This window comes from Herpailurus yagouaroundi, unplaced genomic scaffold (assembly GCF_014898765.1).
Source record: "Herpailurus yagouaroundi ecotype Mexico unplaced genomic scaffold, PumYag 186, whole genome shotgun sequence".
NCBI lineage: Eukaryota > Metazoa > Chordata > Mammalia > Carnivora > Felidae > Herpailurus > Herpailurus yagouaroundi.
Window position 1 is genome coordinate 42,163,760 of NW_024412417.1, and position 23,822 is coordinate 42,187,581.

A 23,822-nucleotide genomic window follows, 5' to 3' on the forward strand; every position below is an offset into this window, starting at 1 on the left:
CTCCTCTCCTCTCCTCTTCCTACTCCCAAAGAATATAAGTTTGGTGCTATTTTGTCCTCAGTATTTGATAGAATTCAGCAGTGAAACCATATGGGCCTGAAGTTTGATGGTGAATTCAGGGTCTTTTTTTTTTTTTTTTTTTTTTAATGTTTATGTATTTTTGAGAGAGAAACAGTGTGAGCAGGGGAGTGGCAGAGAGAGAGGGAGACACAGAATCTGAGGCAGGCTCCAGGCTCTGGGCTGTCAGCACAGAGCCCAATGAGGAGCTCAAAGGCACAAACCGTTAGATCATGACCTGAGCTCAAGTCAGCCACCTAGGCACCCCATAATTCAGTTCATAGTTAATTATGGCATTAATGAGAATTTTTTAATCTTTTGTGATCTTTCTCTTCCCCCCCAAAGGGATTTGTCCATTTCATCATCATATTTTAGCTATAATTTTTTTAAATGCTTTTTTTATGACCCTTTCTCTCCCCACCTTTGGAGAGCAGTTACATATGTATTTAACCTTTTGATATTCTCAAAACGGTTCCTGTGGCGCTTTCCTCTTTTATTATAGTTTCCCCCATCCCATCCCCCACTCTTCAGATTGGATTTCTACTGCCTTATCTTAAACTCATGGATTATCTCCTATGTTATCTTTATTTTTCTGGTAAGCCCATCAGATAAATTTTTTATATCAAGTATTGTAATGATCTGTTTCAGCATTTATTATTTGATTCATATATAAATGTGTGTGTAAAAAAAATTCTCTGCTGGGATTTTCTGCTTTTTATTTGTTAGAGGTGTTAACGTTATTTTGTGTTATTGAGCACAGTTAACATAGGTGCTTTAAAGTCTCCAGTTCTAAAATCTTAGTCATCTTGTATTTGACCTGAATTGATAAGCTTTAATCTTGATAATGAGTCATATTGTTACAACTTTTTGCATGTGAGTGACTTTGGATTGTATCCTGGGTGTTTTGAGTGTTATCTTGTCAAAACACTGGATTCTATTCTCTTTCTTGAGTAATGTTGGTAATTTTGGATCCAAGACCTCAGACTTGTTGGGTGGCATACAGATCTCAGTTCTGTTCTTTCCTTAGTTTGACTTTTGTGTTTGTTTTTGGCATACATGGTCCTCGGGTTACCAGAGATTTGGGGGCATTTTTGTACAAACTTGGAGGCTCCTCGTCTCCGGCTGTCTTTCCTCATATCCCTCCCTCACATTTCCTCACTGTGCTTGCCTCAGACTCTGCCATTCAGGTTAAAAACTCTAACATCAGTAAATGTGCCCAGGCTGTTCCCTTCTTCCGAGCTTTGACTCCCTTTCAGAATCCGCTTGTTTTGGTTATTCTCCAGAGGCGTCAGATAATTGGTTTTTGTACTTTGTTTAGAGTTGAAGAATTTATAGTTAACTAATATTATATTATATATTATATTATATTATATTATATTATATTATATTATATTATATTATATTATATTATATTATATATACTATACATTTATATATATCATATATATTATGTATATATATGACATATGTAACTGTATAGACGGTCAGCCTGTTAGGAACCTACACAGCCATACCCGCAGGACTGAGGATGTACATTTTTGGTAAAGAGAAATCTACACTGCAGACCTTTCATAGGCAGACTCATTACTAAACAAAACATGGCTCATGGAAGCCTTTATAAATTGATCATTGTGCTCAATACCCGAGGTGCTCAATACGCAGTAGATAGAACGATGAGCAGACTCTCCCTGTCTTTAAATAGTTCATAGCCCAGTAGATGATTAATCTGGAATTAATACTTTGCTGTACACGAGCGAGTTGAATAAAAGTATATGAAATAAGATCTCGCTGTCAGCTTGGATGAGAGTGGGGGAAGACAAATGAGGATTTCTGCATGTGACGCAGAGCAGAGACTGTTTCCAGTACTTCCGCTATCGGACTTGGCTGCTTAGCAGCCCGCCGCTTTCAGAGTGCCGAGGGAGGAGATTTCTGCTTAGCATAGCTGAGCACAGGAGTTTCAAGCCAGGCCTCCGTTTATGGCTAGTGTGGCACTTGCACCAGCTCTAAGAAAAGGCTTTCTCTCTGGTGTCAGCGAGTAGACTGGGCTGGAGGAGGCCGGCCGTCTGGCCTTCTGGGGGCAGCCCAGCTTGACGCGCGGCCCCGGTGACCGAACACCTTCAGCCTCACCTTCAGCCTCCGGGTAGGACGGAAGTGCTACTTGTGAAACTCCCATCTAATCAAAGGATTTCCGTCAGCTGAACATTTTCTCTTAATGAACCACTTCTGCTCCTGCTTCACTGGACAGCCCTGAACGCGAGTCTTTGGCACTCAGAGCCGAAGCACCTTCCCTCTTGCATCGTATGGCAGAGCTTGTGCAGTGTGAAACTCAGAGTAAACAGTGTTTTATGGTTTTTTTTGTTTGTTTGTTTGTTTTTGTTTTTTTTTTTTTAAGACTTAAAGCTGTAGAAACTGTTGTCCAGGGTCTTTCGGTGGATAAACCCTTACCCTTGGTGCTGAGCAGCGACCAGAGGCGGTGTGAGTGCCAAATCACCATCGGAACAGGGTGCTCTGCCTTTAAGAATCGACAGACGCTTTGCGTTTTAGATTTACGTTCCTTTGTTGTTGTTGTTACTCTGTTTCATTCATCGTTCGGTCCGTGCATCCATTCACATATCTAATATTTATCGAGGGTCTTCTGTGAGCCAGTTACTGTACCGGGAAAACAGAAGTGACTAAGACACGTTTCTTTGTCACGGGGCCTTCTGTTTGGCGGGGAGCGCAGGCGCACAGCTCAACGTTTGTAATGCAGCGTGCAAGGTTCAGTGTTGGGGTGCCCCGGGAGGGTCATGTTGACACCCTCAGAGAAGCCTTCCCTAAGGTGGCCTCTCTTGGGGGGGGCTGGCCGAGCTGGCTAGAATCAGAAGCAAGACGAGCCGAGGTAGAGGGGTGGCCGTGACCGGGAAACACAGGGCGGAGGGCAGGTGCGAAACCAGAAGCTGCTTTATTTGGCTCAACAGGTTACTTTCAGGAAGAGGTGCAGATCTTCCGGAAGATTTAGCGATAAAGTGAGAGGGGAGGGGAGCGTGGGGTGAGGTGGGCCTGTGAGGGCTGCGGAGCTCGAACAGGAAGTGACGAGGATGAGGTGGGCTCCTTTGAGCAGAGGGCGTGGCGCGGGCAGAGTGGTGCTGGGGTGGAAGAACCACTTGGAGAATGAGCCTCGAGCTGAGATGAAATCCACCTCCGTGTGGCACGTCACACGCACACACGCCCTCCTGCTGTGGTAAGCGGTCTGTGACCGTGTTGAGTGAAAAAAAAAAAAAAAAAAAAAAGAGCGACCTAGAAAGCTGACGGTAACCCGTTTGGACACTTATTTGGAAAAAAAACAATGACTTGACTCAACAGCAGTTGTTCTCCAGAGGCTAGGATATGTGTGTTTTCTGCTTTATGTGTTTCCGTATTTTAATGGTCAGCGATTTGGTGCAGCTTTTATAATTGGGATAAAAAATACTTCCATTTGAGGGAAGAAATGGTCCTGAGACTGAGACTGTCAGTCTGGAGGATACCTTTGCCCTATGATTAAGATTTAGTGAACCGAGTTCGATTCTGTCCGTTTCAGTTACATGTTTAAGACAGGTTTATTAATTTGCTGAATTTGGTAGCTGTGGTTTCACCCGGAAGCATTCTAATGCATACGTTCTGTTTTCAGGCAACATTATATTAATCAACATGGTTGGTTACATTGAATGTTTTCCTAATTACGTGCCTATTTTAAATTTGATACATTTGCTCTTTCACAGAAGCTCTTAGGTTATGGATCTTTGAGAGAGAGAAGAGAGAAGTAAGTTCTAGAAACACGTTCCCTCCTGGAGTTTGAAATAAAGTGCAGGGAAACTCTCTATTTGAAGTTGGTTGAAACTGGTTTGCATTTTTCCCTCATAGCATGTTACAGACAAGGAAAAATCCATGAATTTTCTGTTCCGTAGAAGTCTCCATGGGTTTAAAAATTTCTCACAGTAATGAATATTTTGACAGTCGTATTGGTATGTTAAAACTTGCCTTTTCTGTGACTCCTAATTGATTTTCAGAGGCATGTATGATACATTTTTCCAGAGCATTTATGTGAAAATAATGTCTGTTTTTGGTGTCCAGTTGCTAGTTTACCTGTAGAAATAAAGTGGTGATGTACTTGTACGTTAGTTCTCGCTGTGTAAGTGCCATTGCCAAAATTAACGTGGCTGGCTAGTGGGGGATTTTGAAACTTGTTGACAGGAAGGAAGCCCGATACTGAAACAAATGGCTCAAAGACACGTATTTGTGATAAGTCGCTGTTATTGTCCCTCCCGGTAGGCGTTAACTTTCGGGACCCCATGAGAAAGTAGGAAGGCGACTCTGGACTCCAGAACCTCAGGGAACACACAGGCCCATCAGGCCATTGTTTGACCGCACACTGCCGTCTCCGCCAAACTTCTCCTGCCACCTTAACAGCCCACACCTCACAGGGAGCCGAGGGCTGTGTGGTCGTAAGTAGAGAGGGTGGGATGCACCTGTAGAGGCTGTTTTCTTTCTTTCCCAGAGGTCCCGGCCAGACCCTGGGGATCTTGTGACACGTGCTGGTGTCATGACAATTAGTTACTTAAATTGGTATCTGCAAATAAGATAGCATTCAGAAACCATTATGAGGGAATTTCAAATCTGATGTAGTAACTTTTCCCTTACTCTCTTTGAGGTTCTTGTTTATTGACCTGGAAAGCAGCCCTTGAACTTAGATTTAGATTTGCTGAGTGGACTCCAAAAACGGCCAGGCACAAATTGAAGGGTTCTTGAAAGAACTGACTCATGTTGTTTTGGGGGGTTATTATTATTACTACAACTGTTTTGTTGAGCCAAATAAATAATCCTAAAATGTGGTCATATGTAGGTCCCCAAAATTGCATTGTGGCGAAAGGCTGGAAATGCTACCATGTGTGTACTTTGGTCACAACACAGCACATTTAGAAATCAGAGTCTGTGATAAGTATCGTTACGTGCGAATCTTGGATCCTGCCACCACTTACTTTCTGAGGAGCGATAGATAGGTCTGTGTGTTGCTGAGCCAAAAGGTAAAATCCTCTTTAGTGCTTGGCAGGGTGTTACTACTGAGTTACAGGTCTTAAATAATAGTATTGTACTGACTCTTTCGGCTCTGGGCCCCACCAAGTCGGATTGACTGAAAATCCCTGGACTGTGGTGGCATTGTTTACAGGCAATGTGAACAAGCATAGGCCCTCACTTCGAGGATTCCCTGCCCAGGGGGGTAAAATGGCAGAAATTCATACCAGGGACCGAACAATGACATTTTATCTTATCACGGCAAGTAATTGACACATAATCACATGAAACAAGGGACACATTGATACTGAGAAGCCATTAGGGAGAGGTAAGAACTCGGGTTTAGGAGCCGGTCCCTCTTGTGTTATGCCATATAGTAAGTCATATTCTAGCTTGCTGACATCTGATGTGTCCCCTCTGTGTCTCTCTCTTTCCCTCCCTCTCTTCCCCCCTGCCCATCAGACCAGGCACCTCCTGGACACCTCCACTTGGATATCCCACATCCTGCTTAGATTTGGTGGGCCCTTAAATGACCTTCTTTCCTCCCCTTCTTGGCAAACGTAGACCTTTTCCTGTGTTCCTTATTTCGCTGAATGACAGACCACGTGTACCTCAGTGCCCGCGCCTGAAATGAGTGTGTGCTTTTTGTCTACCGGCTCCTCCTTCATTTACCTCCTTCCCCTCCATTCTTGAGATACCGTGACTTACACATTTGTTATTTCTACTTCCTCAGTTAATCACCATCCGTCTCTATGTCTGCATTCCGTTACCACTCCTTAACTGGCTTCCCTAACCCATCTTCTGTAACAGGTTCTCGTCCAGATTGGTTTCTTGCCTGCAGTTTCACACCCTCCGTTTCATTCCCCACCCTGGCAGCCAGACCGGTGTGGTCTCGGAGTTTCTCGCTAACAACTTCAAACTCATTAATATACCAGATACTTTGCTTCTTGTATTTGTTTTGTCATCTACTCACCCAAAGACTATAATTCAGCCCGAGCCGATAGAGTAGGAGGTACGTAGATTATTTCACATTGTCCATTATTTGTGTATGCCTGCGTGTATGGATTTTGCCTATATCATCTCCTGGAGAAGTTCCTTGTACACTTCATTGATTTTTAGAGTTGCTGAGGTTGAAATTAAGTTGGGCTCTTTGCCATGTGGAAGTAAACACGATGTTAAAATCATAGTCAATGTGGCAACACCAAATAATCTCAACTGCTACCAGTAATACTTACTGATTTGTGGTTGGCAAATTAATAAACTTAAGTAATAATATTTTCCTCTAGCTTTAATAGGTCACAGTAATTTCTGTAGCAAAGAAAATTGATAAAAACTGGGTTGATTAGTGCCCTTTTGTTTGGGATAAAATAAACTGAATTCCACAAGTATTTCTTAAGAAACTGTTATGTAGGAAAAATGATGAATCCAATATGGGTCCTAATTATTCTCAGAGGATTTATACTCTAACAGAAGAAACAGAGTACATTTCACTAAATAATATAGGGTAAATACTGAATTAACATGAGAGGTAGTCAGACACTATAAGAATTTCAAGATGTAAAAAATTGCTATTTTTAGAGGAAGAATTACAGATGGAATTAAATTTAGTCCTTAAGTGTAAGCTCAGGATGTTAGCAAGCAGAGATCTGGGGAGGGCAGAGTAAACTGTTGGGCCAGAATGCTATAGTTATGGGGAATAGTAGATCATAGCAGTCGTTGGAATGGTGAGGAGTAGGTAGTCTGGGAAGCCTTTAGCGCTGTACCGTGGGCATTAGGATTTTGTATAGCCAGGAGGGAGCCTTGAAAGACTTCTAACATAGAGGTAAAGAAACAACTAGAATATACAGTGGAAGGTGTTCTGCATTATAAAAGGTCTTCCGTTGTTAAAGTCCTCTTAAAATTTAGGAATGATTGATAAAAACACAAGTTTGGAATGACTTTCATTCTTAGGAAATTCATCTCTGTAAAAGCAATTGTTATTCTTAGAGGTGATTAGGAGAATCATGAAAGTTATTGTCAGTGATCCACAGCTTGACTCAGTTACTAGCTATGCCAAGGAATAAATGTGTTACCTCTGAAGAGACCACTCCGTTTCGTGTGGATGCCATGGTCTCAAGTCTGTTATTAGATTTTAACTATTGTTTGGAATTTGGCATTTATGACATTGGTTTAATTCAAATAAGATCAGTATTCTGGATACCAACGAAAATGTGGATTTATTTAACCATTGGGTTAGTAGTTAAATCATTGGAATCCAAAGTGGCCCATAGAGCTAATACAAGCAGGGATCTGGTCTTTCTTTTCAAGTGCAGGCAGGTCAGACAGACCTCATTTACTCTTTCCTTTTTGTTCTTGCCTTTGGGCAGGAGTCAGAGGAATGCGAGATCTTAAACAAAATGCGTTTCTTGAGGGTTTCTCTTTCCCCTGTAAAGAAAGCAAATGCGTGGGTGATGTTTTCCAAAGACGGATGTGTGCACAATATATTTGGTGCTGGAACTTCTGTTTTAGTGTGTAGGTAGCTTATGGTTTCCTATGTGTCAGACACTGTTCCAGCATCCTACATTATTAACTTACTTAATCTTTACGACTTTCAAAGGAAATGATTATCTCCTGTTCACATTTGAAACAGCTAAAGAATAGAGAAGTAATTTGCTACAGGTTCACAGTTACTAAGTAACAGGCATTTGAATCCCAGAAATCTGCCTCCAGAGCCCATGCTCCACTTGAGAAAGTAAACTTCATATTTAGTACGTAGATTAATGCTAGTCCATTATGTGGTTCCTATAAGTGCCATGCAGTTGTGTGCACCCTGAGACAGTACCCTCTGGTAAAGGGGGAATCCCACAGTGCAAAAGGTAGTCTTAATTTGCTCGCACTATGTTAGGGTGTATAGCTGTTGTATGTACCTTGTTAGGGATTCATGGATGGCATTACCTAGTTTTAGTTCAACTTTTCTTTTTTCTTTTCTTTTCTTTTCTTTTCTTTTCTTTTCTTTTCTTTTCTTTTCTTTTCTTTTCTTTCTTTCTCTTTCTTTCTTTCTTTCTTTCTTTCTTTCTTTCTTTCTTTCTTTCTAATAATTTATTTCTTAATTTACATCCAAGTTAATGACCATACAGTGCAACAATGATTTCGGGAGTAGATTCCTTAATGCCGCTTCCCCATTTAGCCCATCCCCCCCCCCAACAACCCCTCCAGCAACCCTCTGTTTGTTCTCCATATTTAAGAGTCTCTTATGTTTTGTCCTCCTCCCTGTTTTTATATTTTTTTCTTTGCTTCTCTTCCCTTGTGTTCATCTGTTTTGTATCTTAAAGTTCTCATGAGTGAAGTTATATGATATTTGTCTTTCTCTGACTAATTTTGCTTAGCATAATACCCTCTAGTTCCATCCACGTAGTTGCAAATGGCAAGGTTTCATTCTTTTTGATTGCCGAATAATAATCCATTGTGTGGATTACACACACAACATCATCTTTATCCATTCATCCATCGATGGACATTTGGGCTCTTTCCATACTTCGGCTATTGTTGATAGTGCTGCTAGAAACATTGGGATGCATGTGCCCCTTTGAAACAGCACACCTGTATCCCTTGGATAAATTGCTGGGTTGTAGGGTAGTTCTATTTTTAATTTTTTGAGGAACCTCCTTACTGTTTTCCAGAGTGGCTGTACCAGCTTGCATTCCCACCAACAGTGCAAAAGAGATCCTCTTTTTCCACATCCTCGCCAACATCTCTTGTTGCCTGAGTTGTTAATTCTAGCCATTCTGACAGGTGTGAGGTGGTATCTCATTGTGGTTTTGATTTGTATTTCCTTGATGATGAGTGATGTTGAGCATTTTTTCATGTGTCGGTTTGCCATCTGGATGTCTTTGGAGAAGTGTCTATTCATGTCTTTTACCCATTTCTTACACTGGATTATTTGTTTTTGGGTGTTGAATTTGATAAGTTCTCTATAGATTTTGGATACTAACCCTTTATCTGGTAGGTCATTTGCAAATACCTTCTCCCATTCCATCGGTTCCCTTTTAGTTTTGCTGATAGTTAAACTTACTTTAAATGGGCAAAGATTATTGCAGAAGAAACTGAATTGAAGGTCTAAAAATACATTTGAAATGAGCAAGAAAAATGGCAGTGTTGATCCTTCCCCTGTGCTTAGTACAAGCCCAGCCTTACAACAAAGTAAAAGCAACTGTGATCCAGTTGGATATGACAAGAAGAAGAGTCTCCTCATACTGGAACCATTTCATCTATCGTTAATGCTGAATCTGTTGCCCTAAGTATTGTAGTAGTAATGGAACAGATGCAGAATTTTTAAACGGGTTTATACATACATACGCTAATACACATAGGTACACGCATATGAGTGCGTGTGTGTGTACTTGTGTGTCTCCATGTGATGTGTGAGGACCAGTGGTGGGGATAATTCTTTGCTGCCTGATGTGAGAAATAGCCAAGGGTGCATCCACATTTGCTGTCACTGGTGACCTGCTTGCTCCCTTTTGGCCCTCCTTCCTTTGTTACATCTTCTTAGCTCTTTTTTTTTTTTTTTTTAATTTTTTAAAGTTTATTTATTTATTGAGAGAGACAGAGAGCGTGCTCATGCAGGGGAGGGGCAGAGAGAGAGAGAGAGAGAGAGATTGAGAGCATCCCAAGCAGGCTCTGCACTGTCAGCACAGAGCCTGATGTGGGACTCCATCCCACAAACCATGAGATCATGACCTGAGCCGAAACCTAGAATCAGATGCTTAACCAACTAAGTCAGCCAGGTGCCCCACATCTTCTTAGTTCTTAAATTAATAAGCTGTATACTTCATGCTGTATCCAAGCATTTTTTAGAAATTCTTATATTCTCCCTTTTGTGTCTCATATCCTACTTCAGACCCATCTCTGTAGAACTAAACTATCTTGTTTATCTCAGACAGCACCCTATTACTTTTTAAGGTTTATTTATTTTTGAGAGAGAGAGTGGGGGGGGGGGCAAAGAGAGGGAGAGACAGAGAGAATCTCAAGCAGGCTCTGAGCTGTCAGCAGCGAGCCCGATGTGCAGCTAGAACTCATGAACTATGAGATCATCACCTGAGCTGATGTCGGATGCTCAGTCGGACTGAGCCACCCAGGAGCCCTAGCACCCTTTTAATTTGTGGTTGTTTTCAGATGTCTTTTTAAGCATTTTAATGAACATTTAGATTTTATAAGACACTTAATTACAAGATGCTGGTGGCCAGTTAGGACCCATATACCGGAGGTCTGCCACCCTCCGTCGTGCTGCTGTGACACACTCTAGGCTTTCTTTAGGTGACATTGTGGTTAGTGATTAGTGTTCTCTGGACATTAATTCTGATTGACAGTCACCATTTTCTGCGAGTGCGTGGAGCACTGCTGGCCTGCAGGAAGCGAGGTGCTGTTGTGGGCAGTTGTTGGGTTATTGCATGCATGAATGAGGCAGGGTCTCAGCGCTCAGGGGGTCACAGCCTCTGCCCACGCCCTCCCCGACGCTCAGAGAAAATAAGGTAGGTCTCGAAAAGACTGATGTGAGGCTTTGAAAACTTAACGTTTTGCTAAAGGACTGCTCTGTCACTGTTAGGTGTGGTGGTACCCTGTCCCCGGGACTGCTCCCTGTACCCACACCCTGCACGGTGCCCTTCCCGAGTGTCTCCTGACCAAACAGCTCGTTCCCCTCCGAGCTTGCAGCGGAGCTGATGTACGCCAGCTAACGGGCGCCAGCTTCTGCCTTTCTGACCTTCGAAACCGTGTATCGGTGTAAAAGGTCTGCCCCCTGGAGGTCACCCTGATAAGCGGGAGCCCAGGATACCCAGGTGGGGGAGAATCACTGAAAGCAAGAACTTTGCTTTCCCAGTTGACCGCCTCCTCCTGCAGAACAGAGGTGGGGGTGAGCCGTCTGGGGCCTCGGTCCTCCGGCCCCGGTTGGTCTGCCTGTTGGTGCTCCGGCCCCGGTTGGTCAGTCCCTGTTGGTCTGCCTGCCTGCCAGCGCTCCCCCACGGTGCTCAGGTTGCTGAATTATGAGCAAATAAATAAATGGTTATTGTTTAAAGCTGTTAAGTTTTGGGTTAGTCTGCTGTGTAGCTACAGATAACCAAGGTAGCATTAAAGCGTAACTGTTGAGTCTTGCTTTCTCGCTGCCGGGCCGGGCAGGGCTGGTGAAGTGACCCGCGCAGGCACATGCTGGCCACAGTCTAGGGCTGCAGGGTTCAGGTTAGGGGATCGGGAGGGGAGAAAGCCATAATGGACAAAGGGCTTGCTTTTAGCAGGTGTCAGGTTCATCCCAGGATTTCATTTTGGCTGGTCAAGTGCATTTAAGAACAGCCGATGCGAAGGAGTGTGGAAGAGTTCGGTTACTATTGGGGAAGATCCCGTAACACTTATGCACGTGTTTGGCGTGGTTGGCAGGAGGGACTCTGCCACTGAAAGCACTTGACGCTATGAAATTCTTTTCCTGTTGTGCCAAAGAGTTTTATATTTTGTGATATTGCTGATACAGCTATGGCTTTCTCAGGCAGTAGTAGCCAGGAGACCAGATTCCCCGACCCAGGGCTCATTAGTGTATTCTGTTGATTTTGCTGATTGAGTGCCCTTTATATATAAATGCCTGACTACGCATGTAGCAGACTGTTGAGAATGGAGACGGGAATTAAGGTGTTGCTTTCAGAGTTGAGTATGACACATTCCCTCTTCTCGGGAATCTAACACGAAAGGCGATATGCTAAGTGTCATGTGGGGAAGCAGGAGGAGGAGAGTGTGGGCTCTGGGTGCTTGAGGCACCTGCCGCACAAGCCCTGTGGCCCCAGGAGACAGCAGGCCAAGAGCAGGGCTGCCAGTACGCTCACTTCACACCCTTCTTCCCACCAGGTAAAGTTTGCCATTGTTGAGAGAGGGGGTTCATATCAATAGGGAACAGTTAAGCAGTGACCAGAATCCAGAGCGAAAATGAAACCACCCAGATTGCATTTACATTCTGAACTTAAAATTAAATCCAGACTCTTAGGGCCTCCAAGGCCTGCTGGATGCCCGTCTCTTTTACCCTGTGTCTGACTTCCCAGCCCAGACTAGCTCTGCTCCCCCCAGGCTCCCAGCTCCTTGTTCTTGGAAGCGCCTTCGAATTCAAGGGCCTTTGCACTTACTGTTCACGTTGCAGGAAGTCCTCTGTCCCCGTGTCCTTGCACAGGACACCACTTCCCTGTAACCATCACAGGCCAGCCCACCGTGAACACCAGGGGCTCTGTGGATGCTTCCTGGCAGTTAGTAGATGCGGTGGTCTGCATGTAAGTTGCACTTGTCTGTCACCCGGCTGCCGCTGCTGAAACCTGAAACTCAGCATGGACGGGCTCGTCATCTCCTGTGTTTTCCACTCTCCACCTAGAGCAAGTTGGCCACTTCACCAGTGTTGCAGCAGTAATGACAGTACAGAGGGCAGACGCCGACCTAACTGCGTGTTTTGTTGATCTTTAAGTATTAAAAAAAAGGGGGGGGGTGAGTAGTTTTGTTGTCTTTGCTCCTGCAGATGAGGGTGTGGGTCTGAGCAGATCTCAGCGGTGGCTGCTGAGTCTTTCCCTGATCCCCCTGTGGGCCCATGGAGGCTGGGGGTGTGAGTGTTGAGTTCCTGCCCGGAAGACCTTTAACAAAGTGTCAGCTCCTCTAATTCTGTGGCCTTCAGGGCTTCCTGCTCTGGTGCGAGCCCACCCCAGATAAGCAGGCTCTCGAGTCTCGTTTCTCCCAGCAGGTGCCTGTACCCTGCCCTGGGTGCGGTCGGTGTTTGCCCTGGGACTTCAGCATTAACTTGCATTCTGTCCAGCTTTCTTCGGGTTTTAAGGGCAAGAGTGATGTTCGTTCTTTCCAGCTCTCCCATCTGAGCCGAAATGGGTAGTTCTTGGGATGTGGTAGTTTCAAGAAACCGCACAAAATCCAGACTGGCAGAAGTCAAGAGCAGGGAAGTGGAGAAGCCAGAGAGGTAGGCAAGAGCTGGGTCAGGAGGGGCTTTTCTCAGCAGCGTCAGGACATCAGGACTTCATTCAGAAGGTTGTTGGGAGTTGTGTTTTACTCAGAATGTCCCAAAGTGACCTTTGTGTGAAGAGTGCTGTGCTGATTTAGGATATCGAGGTTGACACGGAGAAAGGCTTCCGTAGCGGGCACAGTGGGCGATGACGGTGGCCTCGGCTGGGAGTTTGTGGCATCTGCAGAAAAATAGACAGGTGTAAGGGACCCAGTTAGATATAATGAATCCATTTATTTTTTAAAAAAAAATTTTTTTCCACGTTTTTATTTATTTATGGGACAGAGAGAGACAGAGCATGAACGGGGGAGGGGCAGAGAGAGAGGGAGACACAGAATCGGAAACAGGCTCCAGGCTCCGAGCCATCAGCCCAGAGCCTGACGCGGGGCTCGAACTCACAGACCGTGAGATCGTGAGATCTAGACCTGGCTGAAGTCGGACGCTCAACCGACTGCGCCACCCAGGCGCCCCATGAATCCATTTATTAAATGCTCCCTCTGCACAGGTAGTAGACCAGTGAACACAAAAGGTCTCCTCATTGCCCTCGTGGAAGTTTCTGGCTTAAGTCAGGGCGCTCACGGCAGGGCCGTTTACTGGGCTGGGGAGCTCTGGAAGATAACGGTTGAGGCTATGTTGGCAGAGGTTACAAGTTCAGTTTTAGTGTGCAGTTGGAGGTCAATAAAACATCCCTTCGTTGGACTAACCAGCTTTTTGATGAGCACCCAATTAAGGGAACCTTTTAATGGAGACCGTGACATGTTCTTGAGGCTTAGTTGTTTATGAAATGACAGCTTATGTGTAATTGTTCCCCAAGGAGCAGTGTCCTGTCACAAATATAGTTTAAGTCAATTAAAGCTAGTTCAGAAAAACATTTGGTCTTTTCCAACAAAGAACATAATTACGGGATCTTACACGTTATGCAGTGAAACTCAAATATACTTATTCTGTGTTGGTTTATCCTTTGTAATCGTTTGCACAAAGTTTCCTATTTACAGTTATAAAATTTGTAGTATAATATAGTTCTGTACTAATTGGCATCTGGAAAAATATCATTGATCTTGGAAATAATACTTTCACCTCTTATTCAAATCTGTGGACAGATGAAATTATTAATAAAAAATGAAAGTTAAAATGTATTAAGTTCTCATTTACAAATCCAGTTATCAGAAAACAAATCCTGACTTAGGTTAAGGAAAGATTTTATTTGAAAGCATTATTGGGGGGTGCCTGGGTGGCTCAGTCAGTTGAGTGTCTGGACGACTTCGGCTCAGGCCATGATCTCGCACTTCGTGGGTTCAAGCCCCATGTTGGGCTCTGTGCTGACAGCTCGGAGCCTGAAGCCTGCTTCGGATTCTGTGTCTCCCTCTCTCTCTGCCCCTTCTCCATTTGCTCTCTCTCAAAAATAAATAAACATTAAACAAAATGAAAGTATTATTATGGAGCACCTGGGTGACTCATTCGGGTGAGTGTCCAACTTTGGCTTTTAAGTCATGATCTTGCAGTTCATGAGTTTGAGCCCCCCATCGGGCTCAGTGCTGTCTGTGCAGAGCCTGCTTTGGATCCTCTATCTCCCCCTCTCTACCCCTCTCCCACTCGTGATCTCTGTCTCTCTCTCTCTCAAAAATAAATAAACATTAAAAAATTATTGTTAGAAGAACAGGAAGGGGGACTTGTAATAGCAGGGGCTCTGAGCCTCCTGAGATCTGTCATTGACCTAGCAGTCGGCGGGCACAAGGGGAGCCGGGCCCAAGGCCGGGAGGGTGTGGCGACAGCATGATGGGACACTAGGTCAGAGAACGGTCACCCTGAGGCTGGTGCCTGGAAGTGGGGGGACCTTCAGGGATTGTGTGCTGGCCCAGGTTGCCTGTGGGTCACATTTAGGGGCGTGAGGAAAACGAGAACTTCTTTGAAGTTTGATCAGGTGAGGTGAGAGGACATTTTCTGACTGGTCAGTGGGGACAGACAGGTTGGCCAATCTTTTGTGAGGCAAAGAATGGGAAGGTCCAGGGTCTGGGTCGGTCTGCTCTTAGGTGAACTGGGAATCATCTACAGGCCTTATCTAAATCCCCTGAGGAGGAGGCACTCTGCAGGGAGCCATTCCCAGGAATGGGAAAGGGCCCCAGGCTGTCCTCATCATCACTGTTTTAGGAGCACTGGGGCTGGTTCAATTCGGCATCCTCGGGGCACACTTATCTGATGTGCTTTAATCTTCCTGATAACCCTTCAGTGCTGCAGCCTCCACTGGGGCAAATATGGTGACACTGGGGACTGGGAGGGCTAAGGAACTATCGTGGCCACACTGCCGGTAAGAGGGCGCCCCGCTGCTTCAGAAGGCTGTGGCCTGGGAGCACCAGCGTGTCCTAGAACTTGGGCACTTGAGACAGCCGTGCTCCCCGACTCCTGTACCATTCGTGTTGTCTGAAGGATGCAAGAGGCTTTCACAGCCCATGCATCACTTAGGCCTCGTCTTGTTGTAGGTACCCACCTGGGCGGCTTATGGTTTGTTGGTTTGGTTTGTTCAAGTACATGATGGCACCTCAGAGAATCCACGGAGGAACCGATCGTGTAATCACAAGAAGGAGCAGCAAGGGCTTTAAGCCCAAGATGTAGAGAGGGACCGGAGTCGGTGGCTCCTCTCCCCAGCGGTGTTTCTCAGTAGGGACACGGTTGACATTTTACACAGGACACTCCTTCATTGTGAGGGGCAGTCCCCTCCGTTTCTGATGTGTGATAGTCTTGGCTTTTGCCCACTAAGTGCCAGGAGTGACCTACAGTCAGCGTGACAAGCAAACATGCTAAGTATTTCCAGATTCTCCCGGGAAGGTGATGCAATCAGGGGTTGAGAACCCGACCAAGCAACCGAGCGTACTGCCGTCGTTGTGAGTCAGCATTAAGGACACTGAGGGTCCACACTCTCAGTTCTCAGCCGCAGACCTGGGCACGGCCGTGCCGGTTCAGTATGCACTGCCGTCGGAGGGTAGTCGGTGTGTAGTAACCGGTGGGTGTTGTTTACGTAAAATTATGTATGTTCTTAATAGCTGAATTCATCAATTTATTCCTTACCCATTTGGCATAGGATACGCACCATCTATTGGTTGCTCTGTTAGGTGATTTTTTATACATTTCCGTATTTAATTCATATGACCAGCACCGCCGGTGGGTCCTAAGGTCCCTGTGTTGTGGATGAAGTCCGACACCCGTGAGAGGGACTTGACCTGGGACACATGACTCCTGCACAATACATGCTTGAACAGAGAAGTCGGTGAAAATGTTCTGCTTGCCAAAGTACTCATTTATGTACTTTTTGTGAAGGAAAGACTAATAGAAGTTAAGTGGAGAAAGAAACTCCTGAAGGCATATAAAATCATAAAAATGTTTTTCCTCTGCATGTAGAGGCCTGTGTCTTTATGTTTTACAAGTGACCTTGAATAAATCCTACCATTCTGTGGGCTTCAGTTTTCTCCGTATAAAATTAGATGTTTGGACTGGATGATTTCTAAGGCCTCTTAGTTTTTATTAATGGGGAAATATTTAACTACTAAAGACGTGATGCAAATATGGCTGTTTGACCACAAATGTATTCTCATGCCATCCTTGAAACCTGCCAAAATGAATGTAAATGAAGTAAAAAGGCACAGATCCTCAAAGACAAGAATGGAAGGGCGAGGCAACAATAGGCCAATGACTGGAGTGAGATTTCAGTGGCTGCAAAATAAATGGACAAATGGTAATGACTTAGGAGAGCAGAGAAAGAAGAATCCAAGCTCACAGGGCCAGAGAAGTGTCCCAGAAATTTGGTCAGTAGTGTGGGAACACCTTGAGAAAACTCCGGAATCCTAGATGCCAGTTACTGAGAAGGTGGATTTAGGGGCAGAACTGAAGTGGAGACTTGGTTCAGAGCTTATGTGAGAAGTGGTTAGGGGCACTTGGGGGGCTCAGTCTGGTTGGGCATCTGATTCTCGATTTCGGCTCATGTCACGATCCCAGGGTTATGGGATTGAGCCCCACATCAGGCTCCGTGCCGAGGTGGGGCTTGCTGGAGATTCTCTCTTTCTCTCTCTCTCCTCACCCTCCCCTGCTAGCACATGCTCTTTCTCTAGAAATAAAATTTAAAAAAAGAAGTAGTAGTTAGACCACTGGATGCTCCTCCCAGCTTATGAAGCCAGGCACCTACAGCAGACTAGAGATTTCCTGAAGGAGTTGAGTAAAGAAACTCTGGGCTCTGAGACCCAGATGGATTCAACTGAGGGCTAGAGATGCCACACTGGAAAATGAGGCATTATTTCCCTTAAATAAAAGTGTACGTAGCTCATAGTGGGAATCCCAACATTCCAGCAGCCAGGCTGATACCTCCTCCTGGGAGATCAGGGAGTTCCAGGGTGTCCAGGTAATGTTTTTGAGCTGCAACCTTAAATTTTTAAGAGCAGGCAGCAGGGGGGATTACTGGTCACTTGAGGAAAGCCGATAATGTAGGAAGAGACCAATTCGCACAACATGAATCTGTTGGAAGCAGCAGATGCTATAAGCTCCAAGTTGGGGGAAGGGGGCACTGCATTAAAATCCTCAGAAAGATAAGAATTTGTATCAATTACATAAAATATTTTTAAGATGCTGTAAAAAAGGAACAAATATAAGAAAATGCTATTAGTAGTTAAACGTTTGATAGCAAAAATGAAAAAAATCAAAAGATATGTAGGAAATATACTTAAATCTCCCAGAAAGTAAAAGAGAGCGAGAGAAGGTGAAAGAGAAAGAGGAAGAATAAGAGAGAAATTTAGAGTTCCAAACCAGGAGATCCTGATAGACACATAAGAATTTCCAGAAAGATAAAGCAGAGCAAATGGGGAACCAAGAAATAAGGCAGGGATCCGTGGGTGGAGACACTGATTTTTTCCTACGTTGTATTATTTGATATTTTTAACTCTGTATCATTTCTATTTTTTAAAAAGTAATTGACTTTAAATTTTAAAAAAAGTATTTAATTTGAAGGTTAAAAATACTGTAGTTATTTGAGTTTTCATTGAAGACTAATAAAATTAAAAGTGAGCAAGGAAAAAATACCATTTTGATTTTTTAAAAGCTCGTATTTTAAGAATATTACTTCACTTTCCATAGAGAAATTGAGGAACAATTGTCTTTTAAAAACAGCAACAGCACAGCAGTGGCATAGATTGTGGACGAGAGCTGATACCAAAGCAGCAGCTGCGTAAGTTTGTAATCCGCAATCTTGCCAAAAGATTGCCTAGTCAGTAGGGCTGACTTTTCCTTTTGGGAACAAGAAATATTCACAACTTAATTATAGTAACGCTTTTAACAGTTGTGTGAAATTCCTAATAATATCCTTTCATTCATGAAATACCCTTTCATTCAAGATGTATTTATTATCTATTATGTGCTAAGCATTGTTCTGGTTTTTTTATATGGACCCATTTAATCCTCCTAACTGCGTTATGAGGGTGGGTTGTGTTGTCATTTGCCATTCTCATTTTGTAGGTGAGGAATCCAAGGTACAGAGAGATTAGGTAACGCAGTTACTAGCCAGGTTACTCAGCTGGTAAATGGAAAAACCATGTCTTAAAACCACGGCAGTGTAGCCTCAGAATCTATGCCATTAATGAATTCACTTCTACGCTGCCTGTTAAATAAAGAACCCCGTAGAATCTAGACTAAATATTTTGTCAACATTTCCAAAGCTTGTTGTTTTAGAAGAGTTAGATGTTGGGGCACTTGGGTGGCTCCGTTGGTTAAGCATCCAACTTTTGCTCAGGTCATGATCTCACAGTTTGTGGGTTTGAGCCCCACATCGGGCTCTGTGCTGACAGCTTGGAGCCTGGAGCCCGCTTCTGATTCTGTGTCTCCGTCTCTCTGTCCCTCCCCTGGTCACGCTCTGTCTCTCTCTGTCTCTCAAAAATAAATAAATGTTAAAAAAATAGAAGAGGTAGATGAATTTTGTCATAAAGCTTTGTGAGCCACTGACTGCTTGAGAACTCATCTAGGCCAGTGCACTCCCTGGTTGACTGACCAGGTGGAAGGACCCAGATGCTCCATAATGACCAGCCCAGTGCACATTACCTCTTCCCCACCCACATCCTCATGCTAGCACTGTTTGTGCTTCATGTCAGATGCCTACTGAAAGTGTCAGGACAACAACTTAGGAATTCTGGGAATAGCTTCATTTATAATTTGTGAAATCTAGCCATCATTGAAATGGTTGGTTTTTTTACTCTACAATTTTTAACCCCATTTTATGGGGTTTGTGAAAAACATTACAGTGTGATGCATATAGTAGGAACTTAAATATCTGATGTTAATTAGTAATGTGCAGTGTACTGTCGTGTTTCCTGACGTTCAAGATTAATAAATTACTTTCAGATATGACTTACCAATTTGGTTTGTTTGTTTTCTCCTAGTTCAACTTTGTGGGGAAACTTCTGGGTCCCCGTGGCAATTCTCTGAAGCGCTTACAAGAAGAAACCTTGACAAAAATGTCCATCCTTGGAAAAGGTTCCATGCGAGACAAGGCAAAGGTAACATTCGTTGTAGACAATGGCTGCTTTTGGAGACAGGTTGTATAATCCACCTTTAGAGTATCCATCGTATTAATACAAATTATATAAGAGCTAGCTAGGATCTTAAATGAAGTTATATGGAAACGTTGTAGAAGGCGGTGAGTCTGGGATATGGCCAAAAATGGAGTCACTCGGGCCAGTTTCAGAACATGCAGCGTCTTACACGTACGTCTGTAACTATCACATTCATTTGTAAAATGAAGTAGCAATACCTGTGGTTTTGATTGTAGATACAACACCTGGTAGACAGATCAGTGAGACTGAAATTCCCATGAAGAGAAATCAAAGTTATCTGTGGTCTCGGGGCCACTGTTGGCATTTTAGAGGAGTCCCTTTGGGCCTTTTTTGTAGGCTTGTATTTCACATGGTTGAGTTCATAAAGTATACACCTTTATTTGCCCTTTTTGCCCTTCATTCGATACCCTTTATGTTTTACCAGGTTCAAGTCGATTAATAATGGCTTAGCGTTCCAACACACAGTTGTTCTCCTTGGATGTATTCACGCTAACCTCCTCCTTTTTTAAGAAGTTAAAGTTAATGGAGTTGTTTTTATCGATCACTTTCTCAAATATACCACCTTTGAAAGAAGCATTCACGTTTCGTGCCGTGCTATCCCTGACAGTGTTCTCTGTTACCCTTTTGTTGTTCTGTCGTGGTGAAAAGATTGACATTCCTGAAAACCGAGTCTGCATTTAGTGGTCACTTACCATAAAAGGTCAGACGATGATTGTGTCCGACAAGAAAATTATTTACACAAAATCCAGCCTCCCCACACAAAAGTCCATCGAAACAAAGGCTTTTATAAGAAAAAATAGCTGTCATCTGCTTGTGAGTCAGGCACTCTGTGAAACATGTTACAGGCATTATTCCGTGTTCTCCCTGCAAAAATGATGGAAGGTACATAATATTTTTCTTGTTTTATGTGTAGAAAATCTGAGATTTAGGGAACCTGAGTGTATATCTGAGTTAATCAAGGAAGCTTATGAAATTATTTGATTAAAACATGGTTGTGTATCAGACACACATGGGATGCTGTTAAATATAAAGATTCCCATACAGCCTCTTTTGAGGGTAGAATCTCAAAATGAATTTTCAGGGGGTGGGGTTTGAAATGATTCTGGTGTGGGCCAGGTTAGGTTAACTACTCACTAAGCATTGCTGTCTCAGATGATGTTCCTTTGATTCCCTGACTCGTCTGTTCTGGATGGAGGAAAGGGAACCATATTTTGGTCAGTTGGTTAGAAATTCTGTGTATCTTGTACGAAAATACCCAATCCTTGCTGATACGTTAATGAGGTCTTCAGTAAGGCCATCCGGTCATGAGGTACGTGATATGCCCAGGGAAATTCATCTACATTGTACTGCTTATTTTGTTTGCTGTTAAGGGAGGGTTTTTTTGGTCAGAAGTAACATTTTATGGCTTACGGTGGCCGTGATCAGGGCGTCCACGGACAGTTTTACAGGTAGAAGGGAAGCAGGGAAGGCAAGTCTTTGGTTAGATCATATGTCCAAGTAATAGCAAGTGACTGGCTATCCGTTTAATGAAAGGGGTCCTAAATACTATCAGCTTGCTATCTGGGCTTGGTGGTCTGTTCAGATTATGGTGTCATTTTAAGGGCTCTCTCTGCCGTTGGCACAGCGGACACTCGGCAGTGCAGTAGCCAGGAATCTTTTCCAGAGGAGTCTGTGTTGTGAAGTAATATCTAATCTCTCCCTCTCTCTCACCGCAGACCCCTTATTGGAGTCCCTTGAGTAGCACTGAGGTGGGTGGGGAATGAGGTGCTTTGACATCTACAGTTAGTCCCTTTGGCTCCCTGGTCACTGAGTGTCTGCTCTGCATTGCATGGGGCACTCGGTTCTCTTACCTGTTGAGGCTTCTTTCCTAGACCACTTACCAGCCCTTCACTAATCCTCTCCTTTCTCTGTCCTTGACCACATGGGTCTGAGAATCAATATAGAGATTCTGTAAGTGGCTGGTCATTTCCATTCCCTCAGGACACCCCGGAACTGGGGAAGTAGAGTACATTGTAGGTTCACAGTCCATTAAGCCTGCTGTCAAGCGGCGGGCTCAGAAGTCCTTTATCTCTTGACCCCATGGACCCCACTCTCCACCCTCATCAGCGGCCTTCAGTTGAGCAGCGTTGGCTCAGAGTCAGGTTCGTTAATCCTCGGGCCGCCGGGTACCTCTTCTCGGTGTGCAGTCACTCGAGTAAAAGGCCCCCGATCCTCGTTGGCAAGACGGGGAGGGAGCGTCGTGTGCACGCAAGGGGATGTTGCCATTTACCGCGAGCTCTCTTGTTCTCTGCATCCCCGGGCCGGGCAGGGATCATGGGCCAGGAGGTCATCCTGAGGAACAGTGACAAAGCCTGAGGATTGTCCTCTCCTTTCACGGAACGACCTCGGCTACTCAAAACAGGGTAGGAAGAGCTCCAGCAGACTGGCTCCCGCCAGTGCCGAAGGTTCAGCAGGGCTGTGACCCTCGAAAACCCGGGGTTGTCTGGATCCTCTCTGATGTTGCCGGTCCAATTCTCAGGTCTTCACTGCTCTCCAGACCTTTTCCTAAATCCCACACAAGAGATGGCCGGGCCGTGTGCGTCGTCCTTCCGCGGCACACGGGCCTCGACTGTGCTTCCGTCTGGGGCCTCCGCCGGCCTTCGGCCGTGAGAGGTGACACCCTCCAGGCTGCCGCTGGCTCTTTGAGCCTCGAACTCCTAATGTCAAGTCTGGAGTCTGTCACTCTCTTTTTAAAATTCTTCACTACAGTGAACAATAGCCTGTTGCGCCCCACCCCACCGCCTTGCTCGTCCTGCCGTGCACACGCACGGCCATCGGTTACACCTTCAAGGCGTTTCACTGACGTGACCACGAGTGATGATTTCTACACAGATGGGGACTTACTGGAGTCCCGCCTGCCGTCCTGCAGTCGGTCCTCACGGCCTGAACTCTGGAGCGCTGGCTTCTGTTGAGCCTCTCAGCCTGCAGAAATTCTCAGTTAATAAATAATGTGGATTGCTGCAGAGATTTCCATTACTTAATGTTAAAATCTTGTAGCTTTTCAAAGTGTACACTGTCTAAATTCTAACGAGACCGTAATTCATTTTATTCTTGTGTTTTCTACATGGATGAAATTATGGGAGTCGTTACCGCCCTGTATCAGCTGGGTTTGTAGCATAACAATCACTATAACGTGTGGTCTGTGGAGCCTTCAGTTTGTGCCAGACATGCCGGCCGTTTTGCCCTTCCCATCCGCATTATAGAATGATAGAATAATTGATGCTATGTTCATTTTTTGAGTCTTTCTGATGTACTACGCCTCATTGTAAGGACTTTTTGTGTCCTTAAACATGAGACTCCTTTTTTTATTACCACTCCATCATACTGCTAGTAACTCCTCATCACTATTCTAATAACTCCTTTCTTACCACAACAACCCTACGAGCTGTTGATACTATACTCTTATTCCCTGCTTAAAATCACCGCTTCGCGATGATAAAGTAACCTGCCCAAAGTTACAGGGTAAATGTTGGATTTGGGATTCGAATGTAGGAGTCCAAACGAAGTCTGTGTTCTTCCCCACACACCATGTTGCCAGTCCTTATGAACCCAGGGAAGAATGTGGTAAAGCTTCTCGCTCTGTGGAGATGTGCGACGGCGGGTTAGGATAAGAAAGCTCTGCTGTTCCAGTTTACTTCCGCTGTAGCGATGACAGTGCTTCACCATGAGTCACAGTGACGGCCTGTCATTATCATCATTAATTGGAGCCCATCGTAGAATGGGTAAGACATGTTTAATTCTCTAGTTTATGCTTCCAAAAGTGAACTTTTGAACATACAATTCGATGTTTAAACCTTCAGCTGTGAAAGGCAGAGTATGAGATGAAGCGATGGCCAATGTTCTGATTAGAACAGATGGCCTACCGTTGGGCTGTGGCTGGCACGGCTAGGATTGCGGTGTATCTGACTCAAAACCCCGTGCCCTTTTCATATTACATCTGTAGATCTCTCTTTTCTTTATAAGAGAGCAAATTAGTTAAGTAACAGAAGTTGAAGCCTTAAGTGGTGAGGTCAAGGGTGTTTGTGCCTCTTTGACCTCTTAGCTCGTGGTGGAATTAAAAGGTGTTGTTGCCAGGAGTTCTAGGGTTCCCTTTCACGTGGGGCTGG

At 44.4% G+C, this 23,822-nt stretch overlaps 1 protein-coding gene across 4 annotated transcripts in view; it reads left to right on the top strand.

Annotated features, from left to right (window-relative positions):
* Positions 1–23,822, top strand: part of KHDRBS3 (KH RNA binding domain containing, signal transduction associated 3) — a 189,789-nt gene that overhangs the window by 66,381 nt on the left and 99,586 nt on the right. For all 4 annotated transcript variants that reach the window (XR_005796647.1, XM_040494484.1, XM_040494482.1 and 1 more), the window contains exon 3: positions 19,504–19,620. Coding sequence is in view for 3 of the 4 variants with exons in the window: in XM_040494484.1 (XP_040350418.1) it covers positions 19,504–19,620 (117 nt within the window). In the remaining variant the exon portion in view is untranslated. The remainder of the gene's footprint in view (positions 1–19,503; positions 19,621–23,822) is intronic.